The sequence below is a fragment of the Sander vitreus genome, chromosome 6 (assembly GCF_031162955.1).
Source record: "Sander vitreus isolate 19-12246 chromosome 6, sanVit1, whole genome shotgun sequence".
NCBI lineage: Eukaryota > Metazoa > Chordata > Actinopteri > Perciformes > Percidae > Sander > Sander vitreus.
Genome location: NC_135860.1, coordinates 32,601,945 through 32,614,225, shown reverse-complemented (window position 1 = coordinate 32,614,225; position 12,281 = coordinate 32,601,945). Strand labels below are relative to the sequence as shown.

The following is a 12,281-nucleotide window of genomic DNA, read 5'->3' as shown; positions in this document are numbered from 1 at the left end:
GTGAGAAAGTAGAAATAACAAAATATAATGTTGGGTCTGTTTAGGTTCAGGTCTAACATTTGGCACTCGGTGGGTTCAGGTCTCAGCTTCATGCCTGCGTTGACCTCTAGCTCCTGTATCAAGACATGCATCATATACATTAAAGTAATCGTTACTTGCAGCCCTAACATTGTACCACTGTTCTGATTAGCCAGAGTATGGTCAGTTGGTTCAACAAGGCTCCATGCTGAGAGCCACCAATGTTCCACAGAATATGAGTTCTCAACATTTAACAAAAAGACTACTGTTCAACAGAGACTGCAAACTCGTGTTTGTCTCTGATATTCAACTACCACAATCTCACAGCTTTCTTACACTTCATGTCTCTAACCAACTAACACAACATAGATCATACATCTTGATCTAGACTCTGCAGCCATGTGTTTGTGTGTCAAACACATTGCCGGACAGTTTTTTTCCCCCCTATGTCTTCTCTGTGATACATTTCTATTATTAATGCATTGAAAACTATTTATTAGTTGGGTTAACTTGCCAAATCACAGCAGGGTGTATTTCCAAATATAAATCTCTTCATGTTTGGCTTTTTCCCATGTCTGCTTTACCCGGACTATTGAAACAGAAATAATATGATAAATGGAAAAGAGGCTTTCTTTCAGCAGAGTAAACAAACTGACATGATCGTAACTCAAGAGATTGGCCAGGGAAACAAAATAAAACTTGAAAAAAAAAAAAAATCAAGAGACAAATAAATAATGGGTAGCTTTCACGTCGTTCTACGAACAGAAGTTTTCCTTTACAAGTGTGCTGGAGTAAATCACCGTGAAGAAGCAGGGGGTCCGCAGAGGCAAAGGACCGAGGAGAAAGCTTTGTGTGTGTGTGTGTGTGTGTGTTGTTGCATGCATATGAAAAAGTGCGCACTAGTAACAGGGGATGTCGATACGTATGTGTGTGTTCTTAGGAAATCGGGGGCACTCTATGGGCAGTCTGATGGAGAGCTGAGAGATTAGGGGAGGGTCTTGTTTCATGGACCTTAAGACATATGTTCTCTCTCTCAGGCTGCCCCCCTCCCCCCCTTTCTTTCATTGAACTATAAATGCCCCCCTACCTTGGGGAGTGGTGAGCCGAGGACGGAGGGAGGAATGTGGGGCTTCCACTTGCTTTTCATTAACACAGGATCTGGTAACACACCTCACTGTCAACCTAATCCCCTCTCTCTCCATCTTGTCCCCTGGTAGAGGGGAGGGCTGCCATGACCAGGTACAGAGCCCCAGATGTTCCATGGATGAGGGGGGGGGGGAGAGACAGGGTCTTCACCCCGTTTGCAGCTATGGATGTACGCTGATGAAGACAGGGTGGGGTGGGGGTGAGTGTAATGGCATATACCGAAGAGACCCCTGTTACTGCTCACACATAGTAGTCTGCCTGTCTTCTGCTTTCCCTTTCTGTCCTGTATCATATCTCCTTTCTTTCTCTTTCTATCTAACTTTGTTTTTTGACAAACGTGTTTTCCTCATCTGCTCCTCTGTCCTACAACTCATTCACCTGTTCTACTTTCTTGTGTTTCTTGGTCTAATCATGTTTTATTTTCTAGAATTTCTTTTATCTGACTCCTCTTCCTCTCTCCCTCTACTTCTATATCTCCATCACCCTCCTGCTTCCCTATATTTACAACTCTTCCCTTCCCTCTTCCTCCCTCTCCTATTTCTCTTTGCACACTGGCATCATTCTGAGGTCTGCTCAGGATGTGCTCCATCAATCAAGCAACAACAGTAGTAGTACATACTGTAGCGGTAGTAATACTACATTCTCCTGTCTTACATCTCTCATGTACAGCCTCTCCCAGGGGGGTCATTCCTGCTGACTTATTGTGGCAGCTCAAACGCTCAACCTAACAGAACGGGAATCCTAACCTTTATCTTTGTAAAATTCCAAGGTATCCATTTTCGGAGGTACAGAGCGGACTGGAGAGGCCAGAGTGCTGAGTGATGGAGGCAGTGCAGCTAAGGCTAAAAGTCAGCAGATACATCTATTGTCACCAGCGATCAGTCTGTGTAATTGGAGACAGTTTGTCTCCTTTCGATGGAAACAAATCTGGAAACACTATGTGAAGAAGCCCTCAGGGAAAATCCCTGTGTGTGTGTGTGTGTGTGTGTGTGTGTGTGTGTGTGTGTGTGTGTTGTGACAAAGATCTCTAAGAGTGCTAAAGTTATCAAGCAAGAAAAAGAGGAAGACACAACTGGGTGAGACAAACATGTTATTCAGCAGGAGAACTTCTGACACCTGATTCAAAATACAGTTTCCCATGCAACAAAAATCCTCTTTGTGGGCATTTGGTGCCATGTACACTGAAATCCTCCACATGAAGTTTTAACATGAGATGGAATATCAGGGCTGATAATGAGATCTACATACAGGATCTTAAACCTCTCAGGTATTTCAGAGAGCACTAAAATATGATATATGAGGAGCTGAATGAAACCTCTGGTACACACATGATGACAGCATTAGTTTTATGGCTGTTATTATAATGTCTTGTTCGGAACAGACATAAATGATGGTGTGTTTTTTGGACCATAACAACAAACACTATTTCAAAGAGTTTGGGGCCAAACTGGGGATGAATGATCCAATGGATGTCAATAAACACCTGGAGTCCTGGTCCCAACATTTCTATTTGCGTCCAGTCAAATTATAATGTCTTACGGGCGGCGCTGTGGCTCTGTGATAAGGTGTCGGTAACTGTGGGGTAAACGATATCCATGAAAAGACTAATCTCCACTTCCTGTGTTTACTGTAAACAAATCAAAGAACTACTATTAACAAATCTCTTTTGAAAAGTATTTCTATGTGCAAAGGAAGAGAAAACACGATAAATAGTAGAGTCATGTGAAAGCAAAGCGAGTGGGAGGGGATTAACTTATATATTAGTACAATTGTCTCTGAGCTCTATTTCTTTTTCCATTGCAGTGCACACGCAGTTTCGACTGTGTTTATCGAAGTCAACACATCAAAGATGGATGAAAGCTGAAAAGCTGGTGAAAATCAGAGCAGGGCAGCAGCGCTGAGTATTGTGTCACTGTGCAGTTATGCAGATTTGAGTAAACAAAGTGCAAATTGTTTGAGGTTTTAATTAACATTTTCGACAATCATTTTATCCGGAGTAACCCAATATAACAACATCTGTCAAACAGATGCAGGCACTTAGGGAGCCCAGTTCCATCTCTGTGCTCATCCCCCTGCAACCCCAGTCAACATGGGATGTGTTACTCAGTGGTACCGAGGTACAAAACATCTACTCACAAAATAATGAGTTCCTTGTTATCTCCTGCATGTGTCATGTCAGCCTCTCACCCTCTTTCATCTTTTCTCTTCCCATCTGCTGTCAAATTAAGAAGACATGCCCAAAAAAAAAAAAAAAAAAAAAAAAAAAAAAACTGAAACTGAAACACAAACCAAAATTCCCTGATCATCTGTTACAGCGCATCGGCTCACACCCAACGGCACAGAGAAATTGGAAGCTTTTTCATTTACATTAGCATTAGCAGTTCTGATTGTTCGAATGGAAACACTGTCATGCCTTCTGGATAATAGTCAGTGTTGATGATGAAGGGTTAGGGTTTGGTCCGAACACAAAAATAAACATCTCGCTCACTCACACACACACACACACGCACGCACGCACGCACGCACGCACACACACACACACACACACACACACACACACACACACACACACATACACACACAGTCTCACAACAACTTTAGATCCAAGACTAACACAAACATCTCACTTTACAGTTTACTGACAAACCTTGTTTTTGGCAGATGATGGCTTTGCTAGCATGTGTAAAAAAAACAGCAATATTCCAAATAAAACTAAAATCAATTCTGGTGTTTGGTTCCCAGTGTGAGTGAATGACAGTGTGTCAAATTGTCTAAAAAGGCAGAGACATCACATATTCTTCAACAAACAAGGGTGGAAAGTGGAAAGTTTGACTCAGTGACATACTGAAGAAATATTCCAAATGGATTTATGCTTTTTCCTCTTCTTTTTTTTTTATACTGTACAACCTGCTGTTTAATTAAACACATTGCTATGCATGTTGGGAACATGTTGCACCACCACGGCTAATACCTAACCTAATCAAAGTGTGGCGCACTGGGTACAGCTCTCCATCAATATCTGTTTGGTTACACACTGACATGAAACAGAACAATTTGTTCTCCAGTACATTTTTGTATTGGATATTTGTGTACTCTGTGTACATGTGCTTCATTTTCAAAAGGGCCTGGGTTGGTTCCTGTTGGCGCACACGGTGAGCTTGGGTACTAGGCAAATGACACCACAAAAAAACCCCAAAAACATGTACGTTTAAGTGGAGTGTAATACTGAGTCTTAAAATTGTGGTTTCTTTAAAAGATGATACAATTTGCCAAATGGGGTGAAGTCATTACAGTTGTTTCCAATGTAGCTCCACCTGTTTCAAGAATTTCTTTGAAACAAGTGGCAGTGTTTTTTTCATTTTCACATAAAAAAAAAAAGAAAAAAAAAGAAAGTCATAATGAGTGAGTCATTTAAGGTCCAAGCCCTTGTTACTTTGGATTTAAACACCACGGGTCATTTGCTGAGCTCAGAGAAGTCTTAGTAGGGGGCTGAAAAAAAGAATATAAAACGTTTCAACGGTCTAGTTATAGAAGCAGCGCAACTGTGCACCTTGTGCTTCTCGTGTGCCCACATAAGCTCAATGTTATTTTTTCTTGTTCCTGCAAGAAATTAAAGAAGTTTTTCTTTTACTCACCTTCTATTCTAGGCCCTGACTTCACGTTCAGACTTCCTGTCATGGCCGACACTGCTACAGTCACGCTGGGCCTCATTGGATGGGCCTCTGTCTCCATGACTACTACAATCTGGGCAGTGTGGAGAGAGACCTTTTGGAAGGACAGCGCCAGGGCCCCGACGCTGCTGGCTTTACCCAGGGCAGAGGCCTGATGGTGCGGCTCGGAGCGAGAAGGAAAGGGCCTCGGCAGTGTCTTCGTAGGGGAGGAATGAGGGGTGGAGGAAGCAGATGGTGGTTTACTGGAGGTATCCCGTGTGGTGTTTGGTAGGACTTTCTCCAGGTAAGCTTTGGCCTGCTCCAGCTTCGCCAGTGTGGGGTTGATTTTCAGAGGGCGCCATAGCTCCACATTCACCTCAGCTGTGGAGGGAGATAGAAGAAAAGAAAATGAGGAGACGAAAGAAACGGTAAAGAAAGACAAAATAACAACGTTTTTAAAACTGTGCTGGTCAACAAAACGCTTAATGGAGTTTTAAGCCCCCAACGTCTCCTTCCAGGCAGCGCTGTGACCCTAGACTTCAAGGCACCTAACATTAAACCTAACCATTGCCTAATCCTAGTGCCTTCCTGCCTTTACGTTGGGGGCTTAAAACACCATCGAGTGAACCAACAAAACGTTACAAACAACTCCCTCTATGGAAAGTTTCTAAGCAGTCCCTCTCAAAATTAGGGAGTATCTCTTGTGCTCATCCTGGTTTGTATTTATGAAGTACTGAGTGATAAATAAAAGGAAGGAAGTACAAAGAGCAATGCTTTTGGGCAGATAATAAAAACATGGCTTTATTGTCGAGACAAAACAAAAGCTACCTCATGACAGAAGTACATTGAGCAGAACACAAACTCTCCCCGGGGGGTTCTGTGTGTGTTCTGTTTGTTTTTTGGGAATGGGAAATGATTATTATATATATATCTTTTATGATTCAATCTAGTGAAAAAGTGTTTAGTCTTCCTCAGTGCTAAAGCAGGCCCTCCTAAACTATGTTAAACCAAGGACCCGAATTAAATACATCCACTCCTGGCTGGGGCCCTTGCTCTTTAAAACTTACTCTTGTCATTTGGAAACCCACTATAAACTGGACACAATTCATTTGAGGGTTTTAAGAAAAGGCAGTTTTCATAAATGTCCCACTGAGCCAGATCTGTTGCTATCTAACCCATGGAATACTGTATGGTACCATGTCTCGTAAATCAAGCGCTCCTCCTCTTCTAATCATTCAGCTTTGCATGCAAGGACCAAGTTAAAAAACAGCTGGGCAGAGTCTCAATCTCTTTCTCCTTGTCTTATATGCACACACACACACACACACACACACACACACACACACACACACACACACACACACAAGTACTGGCTGTCTCACTGTAACATCCTAACGTGACACTGTGGAATAGCAGAAGAGAATCTTTTCCTAATGCCAGCCACATAAATCCAAGACTCCTCGGCTCTCTCCCGTTCTACCTCTCTCTCTGGTGCACTGCAGCCTTCAAACACTTGACTGGAATTTACAGAGACACATGAATTAACTCAATGCCGTTTTACACCACTTCCATTATCCCATTTTTCCACTTGGTCATGATGATGGGAGAGGGAAGCAGCCGAAAACAAGCACAGCTGTTTTTCATGGTCTCATCAAGGCACCAGAGTTTAGAGGGTTTTTAAGGGTTTTAGGCCTCCCGTCTGTCTCCTTCCCAGGTAGGAGCACTGGATGACATTAGCGGGAGCGCTGCCAAGCTGCCCTCAGGATTCTTTCTCATTTAATCCAGTGGAAGTGAGGCACATGGTCAAATGAAAGGATGGCTGGAGAGAGGAATTGGGAGGAAAGATAGGTGGAATTTGCTTTGCAATGTAGCTTATCATTTCCACTTGACTTTTCACCAGAAAACTTTCCAGTGGTGGAATAAATAGCCCATATGCAGCTGTTCCTCTGCTCCTCTCCCTTCTTCTTTCACCCTTTCATTTTCTCGCTCTGTTTCATGTAGCCCATTCTTCTGCTTCTTTCTCAGTCCTTTCTATCTTTTACTCTTCCTCCACCCCTCAATCTAATCAACCCCTCCCCCCTCTGTAATCACATAAAGCTGTCTCTGATCACCCAGTCAGGGCCAGCGCCGGGCCTTGCCTGGCTCTCTGCACAGGGAGACCTGGTCCTCATTATTGATTGTCCTCCATCCCGAAGGTCCCTTTTTCCCCCCGCCCTGAAAATCCCATTCTACCCCCGACACCCAGCCAGTTCTGGTGTGACGATAGGGGATTTATTATGTGTTTATTCAGAAACTCACCTGGCCTGAGAGAGCAGGATACTGCTCGCTATAACCCCAAGGGTGTAATACTTAACCCATATGTATCTTTTACATGATATGGGACATTAATCCTGAGTTAAAGTTCTGATGAACAGTATGTCTTCGGTGGCCTGGAATCATCATTAGCACATCTTTTCCACTGTCTCAAAAAGCATAAATCTGAACGGATGGAGACTCAAATACATACATCATATATTGCTGTTTCACATATTTGGAGGAACCAAGAAACACTAAGTCAGGACCTTATCTGGACAGGGGTGGAGGAGTTGTCTCCTCCTATGAATTGAGCTACCACATGCAGCTTATAGCATTCAGGGCCAGCCCAGGAGTATCCAAACTAGTTTTAGAGTTACATGTGTGAACTCAGAAACAACTGTCCATAGAGGACCCTGTACAACATCTGTACAGCTTCCCACTGGCTTCATTCAGCAACCGATGGCGCATATTTTTACTGCAGTGGAGCAATGTCAAAAGATGAATCTTTTGCAAAAATCTAATAAAATCACATAACAGCAGTATATGGCTTCAAGTTGAGTACATCCGTGTCATTTCCCTACGTTTGGTTGTTTCTCTGGAGCTGTGTGTGCGAGACAGCCTTTACAGCGCTGTTCCATGTGGTTTCACTATCAGGACAAAGACGGCATAAAACGAGGAAACTTAAACCTCACAACAGGAAAAAAAAGAAGCTATTTACAAGCCATGACAGACTTATACAAAATCCTATATTTATGGATTAAGATGTAACGCCATACTATGATAAAGACTTCTCTCAACAATATACACTGCTGCACCTCTTTAACACTGTCAGTGAAGAACTGAGAACACAAATGGCAATCTTATGTAATGCTGCTTTCAAATGTGCCTGTTATGCTTTAGGAAGGCAAGGAAAGACTGCAGAGATTTTTTTAATTAAAGGGAGGAAATATCAATTATTGAAAAAAATGGTGGCACTTTCATTGCCAAGAAGGGGGAGTCCAAAGAGGGCTTTTCGAGCAGTGGCCTTCTCACACATATGAGTGTTTTTATTAGAAACACCTTGGTTTCAGCCATAAGACTACTGGCTATTTCACGCTGGAGACTGTCAGTGGAGGGCCTGTGCATGGAGCAGGCATCAAGCCTAGAGGTTGAGAGGTGGTGTTGGTGTTCACATACCTTTATAGAACAGGACTTAATGTGAACAGGCTGGGGAGAATCATAGACTTGCCCTTCTCAGGTGTCAGCCTCTATTAGCGCTGGAGAAAGTGGGAGATCAAGGTCTGACAGAGGTGTGCACACACGCACACACACACACACACACACACACACACACACACACACACACACGTGTATATATCTCTGTAAAGTGGTGGGGCAGATCAAATATGCTTATTACCCAGGTTACTGTGCCTTTTTGGCAAGGTCATGCATAACGCCGTCCCCACTTTGAACCTGGTGTTGGTTATATGCGTGTGTGTGTGTGTGTGTGCAACCACAACGAACATTGTTTTCATTCCCACCCCATCCTTTGATTTCTCTTTACGCTTGACTCTTGACAGCAGAAAGCCTGTGTCTGACACAGGTGGCAATGTGTCAAATTACACAGGGTCCGTATGTGAAGGGTATTTGTGTATGTCTGTGTTTGTAATGGCCAATCATTCTTTCTTTTTTTTCTTTTTTTTTTTTTGGGGGGGGTATCTGTAGAATCCCACTGTCACAAATAAAAAGCCTCCAACTAAGTGAGGCCAGTGACACGCGCCTCAGATACCATCTGACTCAAATTAGAGTGGTTCTGGATGGTTCGGAGGGGCACAGGCTTGTATACAGTAACTGACAACATTTCTATGAACCCATAGCTTGACGGGAACCAGGGACACGGCAGAGTAATGGTTCCAATTTGTTCTAGCTAATCTATCACCTGTTGCTTCTCTCGTCTCCAAGTGGTAGCAGTTACATCTCTGGACTCGCTCACTGACCCTCTCAAAGACTGGAACTGAGTAGGAAAGATGAGAGAGGGAGGGAAGGAAAGTGTACGTGTGTGTTGTGAGTTCGATGGTCAATCACTGAACCCTGCTCATGTTGAAGAAAAAAAACTCACCCGGGGCTTTTTCATGTATGTGTTTGCTGGTCAAGCCTTGAACCCTCCTGGTTTACAAATGTGGCTTCCTGTATGTACTTGCATTAGTAGTGTGTTTATACGTGTGTGTGTGTGTGTGTGTGTGTGTGTACATGGTGAGTGGCTGCTGAGTGAGGGTCAGTGCTGAAACACCATCCACTTTACAGTACACATGTTACAAGTGTTTCCCACTCGTCATCCTTGGGAGGGCAGCTTTGATTGGTCTTGCAGAATAAATGCTGCTGAAATTGCGAGCATTTTGCTGTAAACACACAGCAAGACGTGGCCTCAAAGCGGTCTGCTCTCCGTTTGCGCCTCGTTTAAATAAATCAAATGTGAAGCCTTGTTCGAATCAAAGAAGAGCCGCCGGACATGATACGTACACAATAGCAACACACACACACACACACACACACACACACACACACACACACACACACACACACACAGTGACAGATAGTTCTAAAAAACACCAGGGCATCGATGAATAAAACGCCGAATGCTCTTTTTCTTCCTAATCCTGTGTTCATCGATCCTCCCTTTATTCTTCCTCGCACTCCTTTTTGTTTCATGATCAACTTAGGTGAATCCAAGCAGTTAAACTCGACTGAGTAGAGGCATCAAAACATGTCTCACCAGGTCAAGACATTTACTGAACCTTATCATGAATGATGCTGAGGCTTCAGTTCAGACTGATACACTTTTCTGACTGTCTCTATGTACTGTCTACACAACAGGAAGGACTGTATTCCGCAAAAGGTTGAATCTTCTGCTCTTCATTTTTCCTTTGCTTCCTTATCCCTGAAGAGGATAATTAACTCCACTAGAGAGTCATCTAACCAAACAACTCAGAGTTGAAAATGTGTGTGTGTGTGTGTGTGTGTGTGTGTGTGTGTGTGTGTGTGTGTGTGTATGTGAAGGGGAACCAGTAGCATGTGTGGTCAATTCTAGATATTTCCAGCACAGCCTGACCTGGGGCAACCTCACACTGAGCCTGGATCCTGTCTGAGTCATTATGGAGGGTGGTGTTTAAGTGTGTGTGTGTGTGTGTGTGTGTGTGTGCGCGTGCATAGGGAGAATGAATGCGAGTGATTATGATTGAAGTTATCCTTCTGAGACAAGGATGGCTCTGCTCTTTAGTGGTTCAAGGGAAACACCTGACTGTAATTGCGCAATGTCGACATCTGCGCTTCAACTAAACACTGGAATCAGATGTAACCACAGCATAATGTAATAGAGATATGACAGGCAGTAACCCTGTTCAGTAAAACATCCTGTCAATAAATCACTTAAAGCTGTAAAATCAGCACTGTGCATTATGCAGTTTCGAATACATAAATATACCAAGTGTACCTAAATAACCCTAAATAAATATTTATTTAACCTGGAATCAATACTGCATCTACTGCTGTTCTTCTATCTCGCTCTTCTCCAAAGGCAGATCAGAGGTCAGTGCAGTATATACTCTCTGTCGAAGGGCGATTTCTCTTTACTCACATCAACCTGCCTCTCCTGTATACAGCGAAAACCCATCAGATAGGAATCTATTAACCATATAAGCTCAAAAGCTGACTGAACTTCTGATGTAATTCGTGCCTCATGGAAAGGTTATGCACGCTGTAATTTGACAACTGGCGCCATCTGGAATGAGCAGAGGGGTAGATGGACATTGGTGGTGTGCGGCTGTATTGTGTGATTGCAGTGGTGTACAGAGAGCTGCATTGTGTTGTGTGATTCCAGGTGGACAGAGAAGCTGAAGGCTTTCCCGCTGACAGCAGGAAGGGATGGGTGTGGGTGAGGGGGCTATACGCTTCCCCGAACCATCATCAATAACACCTACAGTTCAGCCTGGAGCTCCCTTTTTGTCTATATGCACAGTATGTGCTCATGATTGTTTACATGTGGAAGAAAGACAGACTATATGTCAAAGTATGTCCGTAGTTGTGTGTGTGTGTGTGTGTGTGTGTGTGTGTGTGTGTGTGTGTGTGTGTGTGTGTGTGTGTGTGTGTGTATACACAGTATGTGTATGCATCTGCAGCATCTGGCCAACTGGGTTCAGGGAGCTGAACTCTGAAGGATGTCCTGCGCCTACACACACTCTGCATGAAACCCTCGATGGGATAACAAGGTTGCACACTCTCATACACTCAAAAGCCCACTCATGATTTTATTCATTGCTGTACTATTTGGGTAGGATGTCAGCCGCACCCTTGGGTCAACAACCTTAGCTTAAAGCTGCTCATATGGATATCATATCAATCTAAAAATAGACAACCAAACCCTGTGAAAGCCAAATCCACAGAAGCCTGACATTACACACACACACACACACACACACACACACACACACTTAAATCCACAGGAGCTGTAGTCTGCTGTTCAAAGTGAGTATTAGCGATATCAGTGGCCTACTGTGAAAAACATCCGCAATATCATTTAGACCGCTCATCATCTGCACACACAGCAGAAAAGTAGACCTATGTGTCCGGCTCTGGGATGTGTTTGATCTGTGTATGTGTGTGTGTGTGTGTGTGTGTGTGTGTGTGTGTGTGTGTGTGTCTGCTGCTTCACAGCGGTGGACATGTGCCCTGAAATGGGATTAAATGTGAAACGGATGCCTTTAAATAGTAAAAAGCATGTTAGCGTGAGTATACAGAAGTTGCATGTGTTGAACAATGTGTGTTGTGCGTGCATGACCCTCACCCGGTCCGTTGAGGAAATCTTTGATCTGGAGGCAGAGCAGGGGGGGAGGAATGCCCGTTTTACGGTCTACCTCTCCTGCTACTGTCTGCAGCCAAAACACATTGTAGTCCAGAGATTCTGGCAGAGTCTTTCCTGGGTCTGGATGAAAGATGAAGAGATTAAGAGAAAGAAAAAAGAGGTGAAAAGGAGAAAGGAAGGGAACAGGACAGACAAAGAAATATTATACAATATATAATAAATATTTAACATTTACTACTCTGATAGTTTTCCTCTGTTGGTATAATAGGTTTGTAGCAAAGGTACGTGCACTTTAAATAGGGTCTATATCTTATCTTATATCAGAAGATCCAATC

The 12,281-nt window shown here is 43.4% G+C and overlaps 1 protein-coding gene across 4 annotated transcripts in view; it reads right to left on the bottom strand.

Annotated features, from left to right (window-relative positions):
* Window positions 1–12,281, bottom strand: part of vps13b (vacuolar protein sorting 13 homolog B) — a 352,525-nt gene that overhangs the window by 89,649 nt on the left and 250,595 nt on the right. For 2 of the 4 annotated variants that reach the window (XM_078253791.1, XM_078253789.1), the window contains 3 exons: window positions 11,929–12,066; window positions 9,028–9,102; window positions 4,800–5,195 (listed from right to left, as the gene is read on the bottom strand). In XM_078253791.1, the coding sequence (XP_078109917.1) occupies window positions 4,800–5,195; window positions 9,028–9,102; window positions 11,929–12,066 (609 nt within the window). The remainder of the gene's footprint in view (window positions 1–4,799; window positions 5,196–9,027; window positions 9,103–11,928; window positions 12,067–12,281) is intronic. The other 2 variants (XM_078253793.1, XM_078253790.1) reach the window with 1 other exon arrangement.